This window comes from Leuciscus leuciscus (assembly GCF_965113295.1).
Source record: "Leuciscus leuciscus genome assembly, chromosome: 9".
NCBI classification, from domain to species: Eukaryota; Metazoa; Chordata; class Actinopteri; order Cypriniformes; family Leuciscidae; genus Leuciscus; species Leuciscus leuciscus.
In genome coordinates this window covers 9,250,915-9,267,619 of record NC_138733.1, presented here as the reverse complement: position 1 = coordinate 9,267,619, position 16,705 = coordinate 9,250,915, and the positions used below count along the sequence as shown (strand labels likewise).

At 36.5% G+C, this 16,705-nt stretch overlaps 2 protein-coding genes across 3 annotated transcripts in view; one reads left to right on the top strand and one right to left on the bottom strand.

Annotated features, from left to right (window-relative positions):
- The window catches only part of LOC309506250 (NACHT, LRR and PYD domains-containing protein 3-like), a 36,221-nt gene extending 30,920 nt beyond the window's left edge, over positions 1-5,301 (bottom strand). The window contains exons 1-5 of the mRNA XM_082180002.1: positions 4,763-5,301; positions 4,378-4,473; positions 3,707-3,820; positions 443-556; positions 46-159 (exon numbers count right to left, since the gene is read on the bottom strand). Coding sequence (XP_082036128.1) covers positions 46-159; positions 443-556; positions 3,707-3,820; positions 4,378-4,427 — 392 coding nt within the window. The 5' untranslated portion in view covers positions 4,428-4,473; positions 4,763-5,301. The remainder of the gene's footprint in view (positions 1-45; positions 160-442; positions 557-3,706; positions 3,821-4,377; positions 4,474-4,762) is intronic.
- A 6,653-nt stretch (positions 5,302-11,954) lies between these two features.
- The window catches only part of LOC309506383 (putative N-acetylated-alpha-linked acidic dipeptidase), a 63,707-nt gene continuing 58,956 nt past the window's right edge, over positions 11,955-16,705 (top strand). The window contains exons 1-5 of one of the 2 annotated variants that reach the window (XM_082180281.1): positions 11,955-12,090; positions 12,208-12,472; positions 15,139-15,220; positions 15,404-15,496; positions 15,817-16,397. In XM_082180281.1, the coding sequence (XP_082036407.1) occupies positions 11,968-12,090; positions 12,208-12,472; positions 15,139-15,220; positions 15,404-15,496; positions 15,817-16,024 (771 nt within the window). In that variant the 5' untranslated portion in view covers positions 11,955-11,967 and the 3' untranslated portion in view covers positions 16,025-16,397. Of the gene's footprint in view, positions 12,091-12,207; positions 12,473-15,138; positions 15,221-15,403; positions 15,497-15,816; positions 16,398-16,705 lie in introns of those variants that run through there. The other variant, XM_082180280.1, reaches the window with a different exon arrangement.

Genomic DNA, 16,705 nt, shown 5'->3' with positions numbered 1-16,705 from the left:
ACACAATGTCTTTTCTTAATCATATATTTGGTTGAAATGTAATACCTGAGATCAGTCTGTGTATCTCCACTCTTAAAATCTACTGGCCGAATCATAGACGCGTCACTCCTCAAAGACACACAGCTGGACTCTGGATCTGATCTCTTCTGATGAACTGAACTATAACATAAATAGATTCAAGTTAATATATTGAATTACTGTATTCAAAAATCACATATTAATTTATCCTTAAATAATTTATTTTCACAATGTTGAGAAAAAAAAAAACTGTGAATAAGTGCTCTCATATACGTCTCTCATGTGTGAGTAACACAACATACATTAAAATATTAGCTACACATTAATAAGAATTTCTCATATCTTGAAAAAAATATCACCAATATTATTCTGATAATAAAAAGTATCAAGCTGTAGAAGTCATATTTTCTCAGAAACATTATACCTGAGATCATGTTGTGTATCTCCACTCTTAAAATGTACTGGCGGATTCATAGAGCCGTCACTCCTCATAGACACACAGCTGGGCTCTGGTTCTGATCTCTTATGATGAACTGAACTATAACATAAATAGATTAAAAGTTAATACATTGAATAACTGTTTTTAAAAATCACATATTCATTTATCCTTAAATAATTTAAGATAAAAAGATTTTTGATTTTTGATAAAAACAAACCTAAAAAAAAATAAAATCTAAATGTAGAAATCTTACATTAAATTTTATCCAGCATTCATAAAATGAAAGAACAAAAGCTACTTCACAAAACACACACAGGTTTCCTTTAAATTGGTCCATAAGAAATTTTTAAAAACTTTTAAAGAGGGGAGTGTTTCTATCATTATTTTACACTGCAGCTCGTATAACCAGGGAGCATAAAAGAGAAGGCAGTTTTTCCAAGCTCCCAACGTACTCTAGGAACCTTTAAAAGAAGTTTAGCACTAGATCTAGTGCTATAATTACAGGTGTAATAAGATAAAAGACGACAGATATAAATTGGTAATTTTCCTAACAATGCCTTAGCAATAAACATCAACATGTGTATTTTTCTCCTTTGAAACAAAGAAGTCCAACCCACCAATTCATACAAGGTACAATGTTGAGTGCGTAAAGAGGCACTCGTCACAAAGCGTAAGGCAGCGGTGGTATACACAATCTAGCTTTTTTAGTGAAGATGAACTTGCATGCATATAAATCACATCACTGTAATCCAACACTGAGAGGAAACAACTTTGAATAATTCTTTCTTGCTTCAAAAGGAAAACATTTCTTTAAACGAAAAAGGAAACCCAGTTTTGGTCTAAGCTTTTTCAAGAGATTTTCCAATATGTACATTAAAACCCAGTTTTTCATCCAGCCATATGCCTAAGTATTTATCACAATTTACTCTTTCTAAACAGTCCCCTTCTAACGTTAAAATAGGGCGATCTGTTTTAATGCAACAACGGGTGAAAAGCATATAATAAATTTTTTTTCGTGTTTAAAACCAGTTTTAAATTTGACAATGACAGTTGCAAAGACCGAAAGAAGGCTTGGTTCACAGAATGTGTTACCATGTAAATGATTGTGTTATCAGCATATAGATTAATTCTAGCTGGGGTTATCCCACAACCTATGTCATTGATATAAATAGAAAATAAAATTGCTGCTAAAACAGAACCTGTGGGACACCTTTTTTAATTCTTTGTTCTGCTGAAATACATTTCAACTGAGACACACTGAGTTCTTTCTGATAAGTAATTATTAAACCAATTTAGAGCTGTTTCACTAAAACCCACTCAACTAAATCTCTGCAACAGAAGTTTATGATCTACAGAATCAAATGCTTTAGAGAGATCTACAAATAAAGCTGCACAATGCTGTTTACTATCCAAATATTTAATAATATCATTTGTGACCAGCATAGCTGCTGTTATAGTACTGTGACCTGATCTAAAGTCTGACTGGAATTCATTTAAAATTTTAATTTCAGTTAAAAACTGTTTCACTTTATCATTTACAAAAAATAAATATACTTTTGCAATCACCAACAACCTTGAAATCGGACGATAATTATTCATCTCAGATGGATCACCACCTTTTAACAAAGGTAGAATCATAGCTGATTTCCATTCACGGGGAATAACATTTGAATTTAAACTAAAATTTTATATAGAGGTGATGGGCTCTGTTATAAGATCTGCAGCAATTTTTAAAAAGTAAAGCTCTATTTTATCAGACCCCGCTGATTTTTTACAATCCAAGTTTGATAAGGCTTTATAAACTCGTGTAACTAAAATAGGAGTAAAAGTGAACAGCTGAGAACAACATGAAGTGTTTTCCAATTTGACTTCTATATTATGTTCCTTTAAATTGCTAAAACCTGAAATTAAGTCAGCAGAGATAAATTGGCTGTTAAAGGCTTTTTCAATATTTTCTTTGTCCTGGATTACACTCTCATTTAATTTCAAACAATTCAGCAGACTGGTGGAGGCTTTTTGACCACAAACTGATTGGGTCAATTTCCAGAAATTAGTCGGATTGTTCAAATTTTCATTCATCATATTTATGTAATAGTCACATTTAGAATCTTTTACCAATGTTGTGCAATTATTTCTTATTTTTCTATAATTTACCCAATCCATGGGATTATTTGTTTTCTTTGCTTTAGCCAGTGCATCACCTCTTCTTTTTTTATAAAATAAGATATTGACTCATTAAACCAGGGATTATCTCTACTTCTTACTCTAAACCTTTTAAAAGGTGCATGTTTGTCACATATAGTCAAAAAAGTACATTTAAAATACTCCCATACTATGTCAACATCGGGTATCTGTGAAACAACGTATAAATCACTGTTATAAATATCTTGCAGAAAGGCTTGTTCGTTAAAATGTTTAAATTGTCGTTTCAGGATAAAATGTGGTTTACTCTTTAGAATCCTGCAATTTCTTACACATACTATTACACAGTGATCACTAACATCATTACAAAAAACTCTAACCGCAGAGAATCTGAGGAGCATTAGTTAAAATAACATCAAGTAGCGTGGATTTATCTAGATCTTAATGATTTAACTGGGTATTTATCAATTGATCCAAACAAAGAGTCTCAAATACCCTTGAATATATCAAACATTTGTGATAACCAATCCCAGTTTAAATCCCAGAGTAAATTCAGCTCTGATTTAGTCCAGTTATGGAGAAGGTCCGTAAGTGAAGTAATAGCTTCACTTAAGCCGAAAGGGGACGATAACATCCGACAACGATGATATCTGGACCATTTAAAAAAGTAATTTAATTGCAAAAGTTCAAATCAGTTTGGTTTGCTGATTGAAAGTATACAAGTGCAGTTTAGCTTAGACTTAATATAAACTGCAACTCCGCCACTTTTTTTGTGCGGTTCGATCTAAAAACATTATATCCCTCGATATGCATCATTGTGTTCGGAATAGATTTATTTAACCATGTCTCCGAGAGAACAATAATGTCAGAGTTCGTTGAATCAGCCCATATTCTTATTAATTCTATTTTGTTTACCAGACTGCGTACATTAAGGTGAAAAAGACGCAAAACATTACTAGCCTGGAACTCAGCAGGAGTTTGAAGCTGTTTTATAACATCAAAACATTATTCTTGTACATTATTAATTTCTTGTAGAATAGATTACTGATAATGTTCTGATAATATAAAATGCCATATTATAATCATATTTTTATAGAAATGAAATACCTGAGATCAGTCTGTGTATCTTCACTCTTAAAATGTATTAAATTATCCATAGACGTGTCACTCCTCATAGACACACAGCTGGGCTCTGGTTCTGATCTCTTCTGATGAACTGAACTATAACAAAAATAGATTAAAGTTAATACATTGAATAACTGTATTCAAAAATCACATATTTTCACAATGTTGATAAAAAAAAAAAACTGTAAAATGAACTAAGTGCTCTCATATACGTCTCTCATGTGTGAGTAACACTACATACATTAAAATATTAGATACACATAAGAATTTCTCATATCTTGAAGAAAATATCACCAATATTATTCTGATAATAAAAAAATATCATGCTGTAGTAGTCATATTTTCACAGAAACATTATACCTGATGTTATGTTGTGTATCTGCACTCTTAAAATGTACTGGCGGATTCATAGAGCCGTCACTCCTCATAGACACACAGCTGGGCTCTGGTTCTGATCTCTTATGATGAACTGAACTATAACATTTAAAAAAAAATTAATGGTGAAAATATTTTAATATAAGTTCTTAAAAGGTATTTAAAAAAAACTGACTGGTCTAATTATTTTCAATAAAATTAAAGTTTTTAACTTACTATATTTTACTATAATTTACTATAAGTTAAAGATGATTTAATCTGGAGTTTATTCAAAATACCTGCAACCTGGATAAAAATCTTCATCTCTGGATGTTTGAGTTTCATCCATGATGAAGCTGAACAGTTGAAACAGAATCTGATCTTCACCACTGACTCTGAATGGAAATGACAAACAATAATTCAGCTGAACGGAACCTGAGATTCAGAGAAACAGGATCATGAGACGCGGCGTTCACTCAAATACACAATGTTAGTCGTATATTAACAGAAATGCTAAATAAACCACCGAAAATATAACACGAAACAATGAAAGCATGTTTTACTCTAAAATGAAAAATATTAATCAAACACATATCAAATAACTATGTTCTTTAGGGGAAATATGCGAATATTGGCCTAAATGCGGAAGTCACCTGTAAGACGTCTCGAGACCTGAACACTCACCTTGATCAACGTTTGATCACATTCAGATTCACAAAATCCACCGCCGTTTCTATCAAGTAGTTACACGTAAATTCGTATCTTAGATTTTGTGAAGGTTTCCATGAAACACTTTGCATTTGATACTCAGTATAGAATCGATTCTGGCTGTTTAAATGACGAAACATCAACTCTGATCATTTACTTTCACTTTTTACGCGCAGAACAATGATAGCGTCACGTTACGCGCGCGCTCAGAGTCATGCACGTGCACGTGTTCTGTTTGGTAAACCCGCACTCGCAGTAGCAACTAAACAGAATATAGCAACTAAACAGAATATAGCAGTGATATATAGCATAAAGACCGCGACCCGAACCGCACCGCATTAAATCAGGTAGACAAAAATGATTTTCTTATGTAACACAAGCAACCAAACCAACGTTGGCCATTCTGAGTTGATGCATTTAAGAATAATAGACACAGCCCAACATGGTGGTAATTAGCCAAAAAGAAACAAAGATGAGAACGTGCGAAACCTACAAAACTTTTTTAACAATCATGTGAACGATCTGCCAATACAGTCCATTATGAACGCAGCAACTATAATGACCTGACATGCAGATCTGTCTGTCACGAGCGAGCGGATAGATCGTCAATATTAAGCATTTCTTTTATCCGAAGAGACAAGCAGGGATAGAAATAATTTCTTTATTTAGTACACAATCTTATTCAGTTAGGGTTGACTGTAATGTTACTGTCAGCTACCCTGATCTAGAACCAATAGGCAATCACTACTGACATATTTTACAGGTTTTACAATGATATTTTTTTATGTATTGTAAGTAAGTGTAAGATGTAAGTGTACTGTACAATGTCATAAAGTTGACCATTTGTATTGACTTACATTGTAAATTGTGGAAGCAATGTTTTTTTTTTTTTTTTTTTTTGGGGGGGGGGGGGGGGGGGGGGCTTGTAAATCTTGCATAAATTGTCATTTGAGAGAATTATTTGTAAAAACCATTTTTACATACACATGTAGAATTACAAAAATTGCAAAAAATTACTTGTTACTTAATAAAGATGTTATACGACAAGATTCAACCAAGATCAGCCCCGACAAAAAGTTGCAAAAACGTTTTTTAAATGGAAACGGTGGTGCGTCGAACTCCCTGTTCTGATGACGCAAGAGTTGCAACTATGGCAGCTGAGAAGGCCATTCTTTGTGTTCAGTCACTGCTAGGGATGTTACAATATATCGTGTCACAATATATCGCTATACAAAAATGCATCAATATGTATCGTGGATAGTTCAACCTATTTCTGTATGAGAAAAAGTTAAAGTTTTCAGAGTTTTAGTGTCAGTACTACATTACTACAGTACTACATTTGGCCAGCAGCCATATCACCCTGTAGCCCAAGACTGGTGGCCCACTGAAGCTAAGCAGAGTTGAGCCTGGTTAGTACCTGGATGGGAGACCTCCTGAGAAAACCAGTTTGCTGCTGGAAGAGGTGTTAGTGAGGCCAGCAGGGGGCGCTCACCTTGTGGTCTGTGGGGTCCTAACGCCCCAGTGTAGTGATGGGGACACTATACTGTCAAAGAGCACCGTACTTCGGATGAGACGTTAAACCGAGGTCCTGACTCTCTGTGGTCATTAAAAATCCCAGGATGTCGTTCGAAAAAGAGTAGGGGTGTAACCCCGGCATCCTGACCAAATTTGCCCATTGGCCTCTATCCATCATGGCCTCCTAATCATCCCCATATACTGATTGACTTCATCACTGTCTCCTCTCCACCAGTAAGCTGGTGTGTGGTGGGCGTTCTCGCCAGTATGGCTACCGTCGCATCATCCAGGTGGATGCTGCACATTGGTGGTGGTTGAGGAGATTCCCTCTTCCATGTAAAGCGATTTGAGTACCTAGAAAAGCGCTATATAAATATAACAAATTATTATTACATTAAACTACCACATATAATGTTATTCTGGTGTCACCATTGTCCTGTGCATTGGGTTGACAACACTAAGTCCAACCCTATTAATTTACACCCACAATGTAACACCAAATTTAGCATTTTAATCAACAGTACATTTTTTGTTAACCTTTTACCATATGTTTTGGCGTATCGCAATAATATTGTATCATTAGTTCAGTATCGTGATATGCATCGAATCGTGACATGAGGGTATCGTTACACCCCTAGTCACTGCCCCTGCCATCCAGAATAAATGAGAACATCCCAATTGAGTAAAGGGATTTGTGGAAACTGTGGTTCCTAATTATTGTGATCCAACATTTGCATCATATTTCAGGATGAAAAGACAAACATGTCTTCTAATATATTCAATTGTTGCGTATACTACACATTTGTAAACGACTTTACTTGGACCCATTGTGTGAGCTGTCTCTTTAATACCGCGTGGTTTATATACATGTTGCTGCTGATTGGGCTGACATTTTCGAACACACCCACCAAACCAGATCCATATAAAGCTCTGCACCAAACAAGAGAAAAAGCATCTCAAACCCCATTACACACTGTTTCCAGGAAACATGTCGTTCAACCCGGAAACCGTAGCAAAACGTTGCGCACCGGTTTGAGACTATACCAGTAACTATAACTATATACTATAACTTGCCCCAGGATTCAACGTGACAAAATCAATCACGAGTCACAGCCAATCAGCAGAGCTTGTGGGCGGAGTCTCTGCAAGCTAACTGCACTTGCAATAATATGGACAAATATGTGGCACTTGGGTCCTCCAACACAACACTTATACTGGACCAGTTCTAGGTTATGATGGAGGTGGAAAGATATAAAACTTACGCTGGAGACCAGATGTTGAATACAGAAAGACTTTACTGTAACACAACACACATTAAAATTGAAGTTGGATCAGTGGGGTAAATAAATAGATATATAAATAAATAAATAAATAGTTAAATAAATAAGAAAAGGTAAAAGTAAGTAAAACTTTTCTCTTTTTGTATTCTGTTCACCGTTTTTTCCCTTCACAGGTAAAAGAACAACTTTGTTGTACGTGTCGTAGAAATTTTAAACTGTATATTAAACTAACCATGTTTCTAACATCTAACCTTATTTAACATCTAACATTTGAACAGGATGTACTGTACTTGTGACTTTGAGTGTGTGCGTGTGTGTGTATAAATAACATAGTTTGGGAAATGAAACTAGACAGTCTGTTAGAATCTTGTGATTAACAAATGAAGTCATCATTAAAACAGAGTTTGCTTGTGCCAGTGACAGAGGAAAAAGGTTGGGACTTTTGAACCAATCATATTGAAGGTGACATATTAGTCTTATTGGTAACACTTTACGGTAAGGGTACATGAATTATCATGAATTCATGTATAAATTCATGCATGAAATATGCATTCATTCATGCATTAATATCTCATGAATCATCAGGAACTAACACGAGTTCAACGTTTTTCATTCATGACTTCATGGATGAACAACACCTTAATTAAAACATTAACTAAGATGAGTACATCATCATGAATTATGATTTATTACGCATGATCATGATGTTTTCTTTGTTTACCCAAAAAAAATTGGTCTTTACCACCCATTGTGGATAAAGCTATGGTTATGGTACATGAATCATCATGAATTCATGCATAAAAAAGCATTAATTCATGCATGCAAGACTACTCTTCGAATTATTAAAGGAATGTACAAAAATACACATTACCTTATGCATGCAAACAGGCTAGAACAGTAAATCAATTAATGTGAGAACTGTTTTCCTGAAATAGCCTGCAGGTAAGTGGACAGACCCCAAAATTGGCCAATCACAGCACATAACATACAAATTCTGTTGGCATTCAAATACAGTAGTCATCATTAACTAAGCATTATTTATCAATGACTTCATCATGTGTGTGGCCCCTCAACTAAAGTGGTGACTCGGTCCTTTGAAACACTGATGAACAATGTGGCATAACTGTGATATGAATAATGAGCCTTTGCAAACAATGTACTGTGGACACAAATGGACTTTGATCTTAACTTTACTGCTTTATTCTTAAATGGTATAAACCAGTTAAAAACCATAAAGCTGTTTAAAAATAAATACAATTAAAAATTAAAAATTTCCACAAACAGCTTGATCTCTTTTTGGGTAAAGAGTCACCTTTTAATGTATAAAGCTACTGATGTGACTCCTCCATATCATGAAATTGTAAAACAGCTTTATGGTTTTGTAAAAGAGTTTTCAGATATACAGGCACTTAAAATAAAGTTCATGGTGTATGTACTGAATTCCTGCTCAGCTCTTTCCAGCTGTTGATTTAACTGGTTTAACGTTATACCGTTTAAGAATAAAGCAGTAAAGTTACAGCCTGTGGTCTCATTGTTAATACGCAGGTATTAATACGTAATTTTCAAAGATAGAAAGCGTACTTTTTTGTACGTTTGGATATATGCTGAAACGTATAATATGGACGTATCTGCAACGTTTAAACGTAACATTATTACGATTTTACAGCTAAAAAACGTACGTTAAACTATTTACGAATATTTCATATCATAAAGATATCTGTATAATTTCCCTTTTACCATTTTATAGATTATAACTGTAAGATCTCTTAACCCTACTCCCACACCTAAACATACCCATTTCATAGACAATATTAAAAGGATAAAACGTAATGGACATATATGTGTTTTATTAACAATATTAGCATTAAAAGATAGTTTGAGCCACTAATCCTACCCCTCAACCTAACAATTTCTTAAAACTACGTAGGCTACAATTATAAATTAAAACAACAGACAGACACGTATAATTACAATAATTTATTTATTGAGAAAATGTCAAAACCGGTACCAAAAGTCGTTCACATGACGATGTGTCGCAGTCCTCTCTGGTAGTAGCCTATATAATAGTTTTGTATGAGGTAACGTTAACGTTACATAGCAAAATTTAAGTTATTAATCCATGAAAAATGTTAATCCGGTTTCTTTAAGTCTTTTTTTTAAGGTTTTAAAGTGTATTCTTGTTTAACACCATGTAGGCTAATCCTCCGAAACGAGTTTGCAGCAGAAGGCACGAACCGAAATGTTATTATTTATGAGTAACGTTATTATATGAGTAATAGTAACGTTAAACTGTATTAATAAATGCGACTGAAAATTGAATTGATAAGACAATTGAATGCAATAGAGTCAAAATATTAATGCCACGATTTTAATATGCATAAGTTAAATAGGAATACGTACAAATTTGTACGTCGGTAAAGTTGTTTATACGTAAATAAATTAACCGTTACGTTTTTGTGCTGTCAATACGTAAATGTTATACGTTTTAGTGCTGTAAATACGTCAGTATTATACGTTTCTGTGTGTATAAAACGTAAATAAATGTACAACTACACTTTATGTAAAAATACAAACGTATTCTCATGAGATCACGTTGCAAGTGATCAAAGTCATTTGTGTCCACAGTACATTGTTTGCAAAGGCTTGAACTTTCATGTTCATATTCATTTCACAGTTATGCCACATTGTTCATTAGTGTTTCAAAGCACCAAGAAGAAGACATGAACATGCTGGATAACTCAGATCATAATGAAAACACATTGTTCATCAGTGTTTCAAAGGACCGAGTCACCACTTTAGTTGAGGGGCCACACACATGATGAAGTCATTGATAAATAATGCTTAGTTAATGATGACTACTGTATTTGAATGCCAACAGAATTCGTATGTTATGTGCTGTGATTGGCCAATTTTGGGGTCTGTCCATTTACCTGCAGGCTATGAAGAAGACATGAACATGCTGGATAACTCAGATCATAATGAAAACACATTGTTCATCAGTGTTTCAAAGGACCGAGTCACCACTTTAGTTGAGGGGCCACACACATGATGAAGTCATTGATAAATAATGCTTAGTTAATGATGACTACTGTATTTGAATGCCAACAGAATTTGTATGTTATGTGCTGTGATTGGCCAATTTTGGGGTCTGTCCACTTACCTGCAGGCTATTTCAGGAAAACAGTTCTCACATTAATTGATTTACTGTTCTAGCCTGTTTGCATGCATAAGGTAATGTGTATTTTTGTACATTCCTTTAATAATTCGAAGAGTAGTCTTGCATGCATGAATTAATGCTTTTTTTTATGCATGAATTCAAGATGATTCATGTACCATAACCATAGCTTTATCCACAATGGGTGGTAAAGACCAATTTTTTTTTTTTTTTGTGAACAAAGAAAACATCATGATCATGCGTAATAAATCATAATTCATGACGATGTACTCATCTTAGTTAATGTTTTAATTAAGGTGTTGTTCATCCATGAAGTCATGAATGAAAAACGTTGAACTCGTGTTAGTTCCTGATGATTCATGAGATATTAATGCATGAATGAATGCATATTTCATGCATGAATTTATACATGAATTCATGATAATTCATGTACCCTTACCGTAAAGTGTTATTTGTTTTCTCGATTCTATAAAAACTGTTGTATCTGTGTTTTACGGTGGGATTCTCAATGGAATTTGTCTGAGATCCTCTGGCCTTGATTCTTCTTGGGAGAGTTTCTCTGAGAACTACTCGAACACTCTCCCGGCCGTTAATAAAGGCATTTAAAGGACATTTGCTGAAAGTCTGTCTGTTATTTCTGCTGCGCAGCAGGTCAGTTTAGGGCAGCTAAGAAGTTAGGGTAAGAGACTCGGCCAGTTGTCGATGGAAGACGCAGAGAGCTAGAGTATAAAGGTTATTAAGTGTCGATTGGAAGACGCTATGGGTGTCGATTTGAAGACGCCAGATTTAATTTATTAAGTGTTGATTTGCAGACGCTAGTGTGTGTGTGTGTGCAGGTATGTACACACTGAGGGTCGACTGCACCCCCTCCCTACACACTCTGGTTTATGACATCACAAAGAAGGTGAGATTCAGTTTAGAAAAGTTAAGATCTATGTATCTGTCTGTCTGACTGACTATCTATCTATCTATCTATCTATTGTTCTATCGTTCTGTTTTACTATCAATATTTCTCACTATAAATGCAAGTGATGTTAATATGTGATAAAGTGTAAATAAGTGATGTTTCTGAAGGTTTTGAGTCCAGAGGAAGGAGAGGAGGGCATGAGTCTGTACGAGAGCTGGCACAAACGAGATAACTCCACAGACAGAGATGCACATGATGATCATAATCATCTATAAGACCATCTGACTGATTATAGATTCATGACATGCATCTCAAATGTGTGTGTTCTCCCTGCAGGATCAGTAAACTGGGCTCTGGTAGTGAATTTGAAGCGTATTTCATCAGATTAGGGATTGCGTCTGGAAGGGCGAGATACACCAAAAACCGGGTGAGTGTGTTTGTGTGCAACACTGTATTTATTTAAGTCCTGTCAGTGTTTACATCTACGCAAAATAGATTTTAAATTTGCAGCATTTAAATTGTTTTGTACCACCATTTCTCCCAGAAAACTGAGCGCTACAGCAGTTACCCGGTTTACCACAGCGTGTACGAGACCTATGAGATCGTGGAGCGCTTCTACGACCCGAGTTTCCGCAGGCTGGAGGCGGTGGCCCGTGTTCGAGGTGGACTGATCTTCAGTTTGGCTGATTCTCTGATCTTATCTCTGGACTGTACAGAATACGCCTCGTCTCTCAGCAAATACGCTAACAGCATTCACCAGCTAGCACTGAAGCATCCTGCCGCCATGCAGCAGTTCGGCATCTCATTCGGTACGCAAACTATCCATCATTTAATATGCAAGATTAGTATGATCAAATCATGCACTCTAGCCGCGTTTCCACCGAAATTACCCGAAACAATTTGTCCCAGGAACTTTTTTTCCCCCGGACCTGTTGCTGTCTGCGTTTCCACCGCGGTCTAAAGTACCGTGAAGATTAGGCAAATTAGTTTGGTGACGTAGGACTGCGCGCGACTTTCCAGTTCCCGCTGGATTTCATCCTCTGAATTTAAGACTAATAAAGCCTGAACCTCGTCGTCGGTACATCGGTCGTATTTTTTAAACTCCATTGTTGATTTGAATAGCAAACGACTGTTACTGCACGCACCGCAACAGACTTTTAAAAATAGATGCTGTGTGAACTCAACCAATCAGCATGTTCTTTGAAAAAGTACTACCTTGCCAGCAGGGACTTTCTGAGGGGGTAATAAGAGTTCCATGAAACACCTTTAACATCCATTACACAAACAATTTTTTATAGTAGAAAACGTTTCTTCAGATAATTAAAATGTTATTCACGCTCAGAAAAAATGGTTCTTATAAAGAGGACCTATCATGCCTTTTTCCCATGTTCATCTTTCTTTAGTGTGTAATGTTGCTGTTTGAGCATGAAAAAACTCTGCAATGTTACAAAGTCCCTCCATCAGGAGTTATTCTCTTTATCAGTGACTACGTTTACATGCAGCCAATAACCCGTTCAAAACCGGGATATTAGCAATAACCCGGTCGCGCACGGCCATGTAAACACCGGCAAAAACCCGAATATGCTCATATCCCGGTTTTTAAAAACCCGGATATGATCCCTGGGGTACCCCTTTTCTAACCCGAATATTTGGTCATGTAAACACGTATCGGCATTTCCCCATCAAAAGGAACATTGATTTGTGTTCTGCGCATGTTCTATTCGCAAGGAATCTTGGTCTTTTGAGTAGAGACGGCGCATACAAAAACCCACGTGCAGTATACCGGAAGTAAACAAGAAGTAGAGGTAAACATGGCGAGACGCAGCACAGCACCACACTTTTGGAGCGAGGAGGAAAGCGCAAACAAAGGCGATCGCTATCTGCCCCGAACTATTCATTATCCGCGTGCTGCTGCTGTTGTTGTTGTCTTTGGATACAGGAAGAAGAATCGGAAATGACGCATATTGCGTTTTAAGGTTGTCCTTACGTCCAGACGCTAACCGTGCGTGGCCGTTTACATCGGGATATTGCCAATTGATTACAAATTCCATGTAAATGGTAAATGGTAAATGTATACAGGAGTAACTCTCTCTGCTCACGCATGTAAACGGGTTATTCCGAATGTTTCAGAAACCCAAATAGTGACCTTAACCCGACCATCACCCGAATTTTAACAGCTTGTAAACGTAGTCACTGTCACTGTTTCTGAACTCCCTGAAACGCCTCCATTGTAGTCTTGAGTTTCTTCTGGGAACGAACACGTCACAATATTCCTCATTTAAATAATTCTTACGCAGAATAAAGGGGCGGGGCCTGATTGAGTTAGTTAGTAGTGTGTTGAAACTCGAGGTTATGTTAAGAGGCGGGACATTTCCCAAACACACTTTAAGCACGTGACCAATCACAACACACTGGTCCAGCCGACCAATCAGAGCATATTGTGATTTTCAGAAGGAGGGGCTTCATAGAGACAGGAACTAAACAGGGGTGCGTTTCCCGAACAACGACGAAACTCGCTGCTTAACTACCGTAGTGCGATGCATCGTTGAAGAAATCAACCGAAACATATTGTCGCAAATTGGTCGTTCAACCATGTTGGTTAATGATGTCACGCACGTGGTGGAGTAATACCTTCTTTTAATGAAACTGTTTGAGATTGAATTAACGCTAGATGTTTTGATATAAATTACAGACATGGCATCTGAGGACTATTTTGCTTTATTTCCAGATTCAATCATAGGCTCGTTCTTACATAGTAGAGCACGATCGCACATGCGCACTCTTCAAAAACAGTGCTTTAAATCTCTTGACAAACTAAAAGACGTAAATGACATTTGTATGTATTCTAAATAAAAGACACAGGTTGTACGGAATGTCAGCTTGCTTATTTTGCTCAAGACAAGGGTTTATTAAGTCCACATGTCATGCAAACTAGAAACTCTGCTTCTAACCACAGGTGGAGAGCTGTCGTTCCAACGATGGTTTCAGGGAAACACAGACTCGTTGAACTATGCTGATAACGATGAAACTTGCGAACATAGTTGGCCAATGATGCTTTTGGGAAACGCATCCCAGAGCGTTACTGACAGACTGGGAAGAGAGGAGCTGCAACAATGGAGAATATGGGGAAATAATGTGTTTTTTGAACATTTAAGCATGAAAACCTGTTCTAGTAGAGCCAGAAACAAAACCAAGACTTTGAAAAAGGACATAATAGGTCCACTTTAAGAAGTGACCACTGAAAGTTTCTTTGAAGAACCAAAACTGGTTATTCTGTGCCATTGCTGCAAAAACACCCTTTTTGAAACTTTATTTTTTAAGAGTGTAGCACGTAAAAGAAAAAAGTGTGCCATAGATATGAGTATAAGAATTTGGATGCATCCCATCTCTCCACACGCAGTTATTTCCATGTCAAATGCAAAGCTCTTGATTTATCTCCTGACAGTCAACCTCTTTCTTTATCATGTGTTTCTAGACTCTCTCTTCTCAGCAGTTGAGAACTTCACGGTCGCAGCGAGAGACTTTCATCAGCATCTTGATCAGCTCGACACTTCTAAGTATGAATGACAAAACAACAGCACAGTCTTCAGCACTAAACGCTAGCTTTGAGTTTACGCACAGGTTAGGTGTTGTGTCACAGTGCTGTTATAGAGTCTCATGGCCTGTTATATGATGACGTGTTCCTGTGTCACATCTCATGACACATTACAACTGTTACCTTATCTTTATCTGTCTCTCAGTGCCCTGGATGTGCGGATGGTAAATGATCAGCTGATGTATTTAGAGAGAGCTTTCATTGATCCGTTGGGTTTGCCTGGAAGACCATTTTACAGGTAAAGCACAATCTATCATTACATTGTGAAGTTCATAACTCACGTTTAAAACTTAGGATTAGTGGTTTAAGTCTAAAAACAGAAACAATCACACGTTTTGTAGTATTAGAGCTCTGAAGAATGGCTTTTTCTTGGTATAGTTCGCTCCTACCCACAATGCACTGTCAAATGCCAAATTTAGCATAACCTGTACTTCCATTAAGAAGGTAATAACACTCAACAGTGTTTTGTGGATCAGTTTAAGTATTACCCGTGTCTGATTAGATGTTTTTTGGTCCATGCACAAACATGTTTGTCTTTTTCTCTTTCGTTTCTTCCAGGCATGTCATCTTCGCACCCAGCAGTCACAATAAATACGCAGGCGAGTCTTTCCCAGGGATTTATGACGCTTTGTTCGACATTGAGAATGCGGTGAACCCTCAGAAGGCCTGGGACGAGGTCGAACGCCAAATCAGCATCTCTGCCTTCACCGTCAACGCAGCCGCCGGGACGCTAAAGCCGGTCGTCGGAGAGACAGACTTCCTTTAAATCTGCTTTTCAACACATGCTATTGATGCACGACTACAACATGTCAGCAAAATAGTTAGTTAACATGTCAATGTTTGATCAAACGCAGCGACTATAAGGACCTGACATGCAGATCTGTCTCTCGCGAGCGAGTGTATAGATCGTCAATATTAAGCAGATTTCTTTCATCCAAAGAGATTTGCAGGGATGGCATTCATTTCTTTAATTTAGTTCACAATCTTATTCAGTTAGGGTTAACTGGAATGTTACTGTCAGCAACCCTGATCTAGAACCAATAGGCAATCACTACCGACATATTTTACAGGTTTTACAGTGTTATTTTTGATGAAGTGTACTGTACAATGTCATAAAGTTGAACATTTCTATTGACTTACATTGTAAATTGTAAAAGCAAAGCAATGTTTTTTGTTGCTTGTAAATCTTGCCAAAATTGTGACATTTGAATTAATTATTTGTAAAACTATTCTTACATACACATGTAGAATTACAAAACTTGCAAATAGAACTTGTTTCTGAACTTGAATTCATTGTGAAATCAGACCCGATAAGGTTCAACGCGACATAATCTCGAGTCACAGCCAATCAGAAGAGCTTGTGGGCGGAGTCTCCGTAAGCGAAATGGACAAATAATTCATAATTATTACACTACTTTGACATTATTGAAAATACACCAACTGAAAC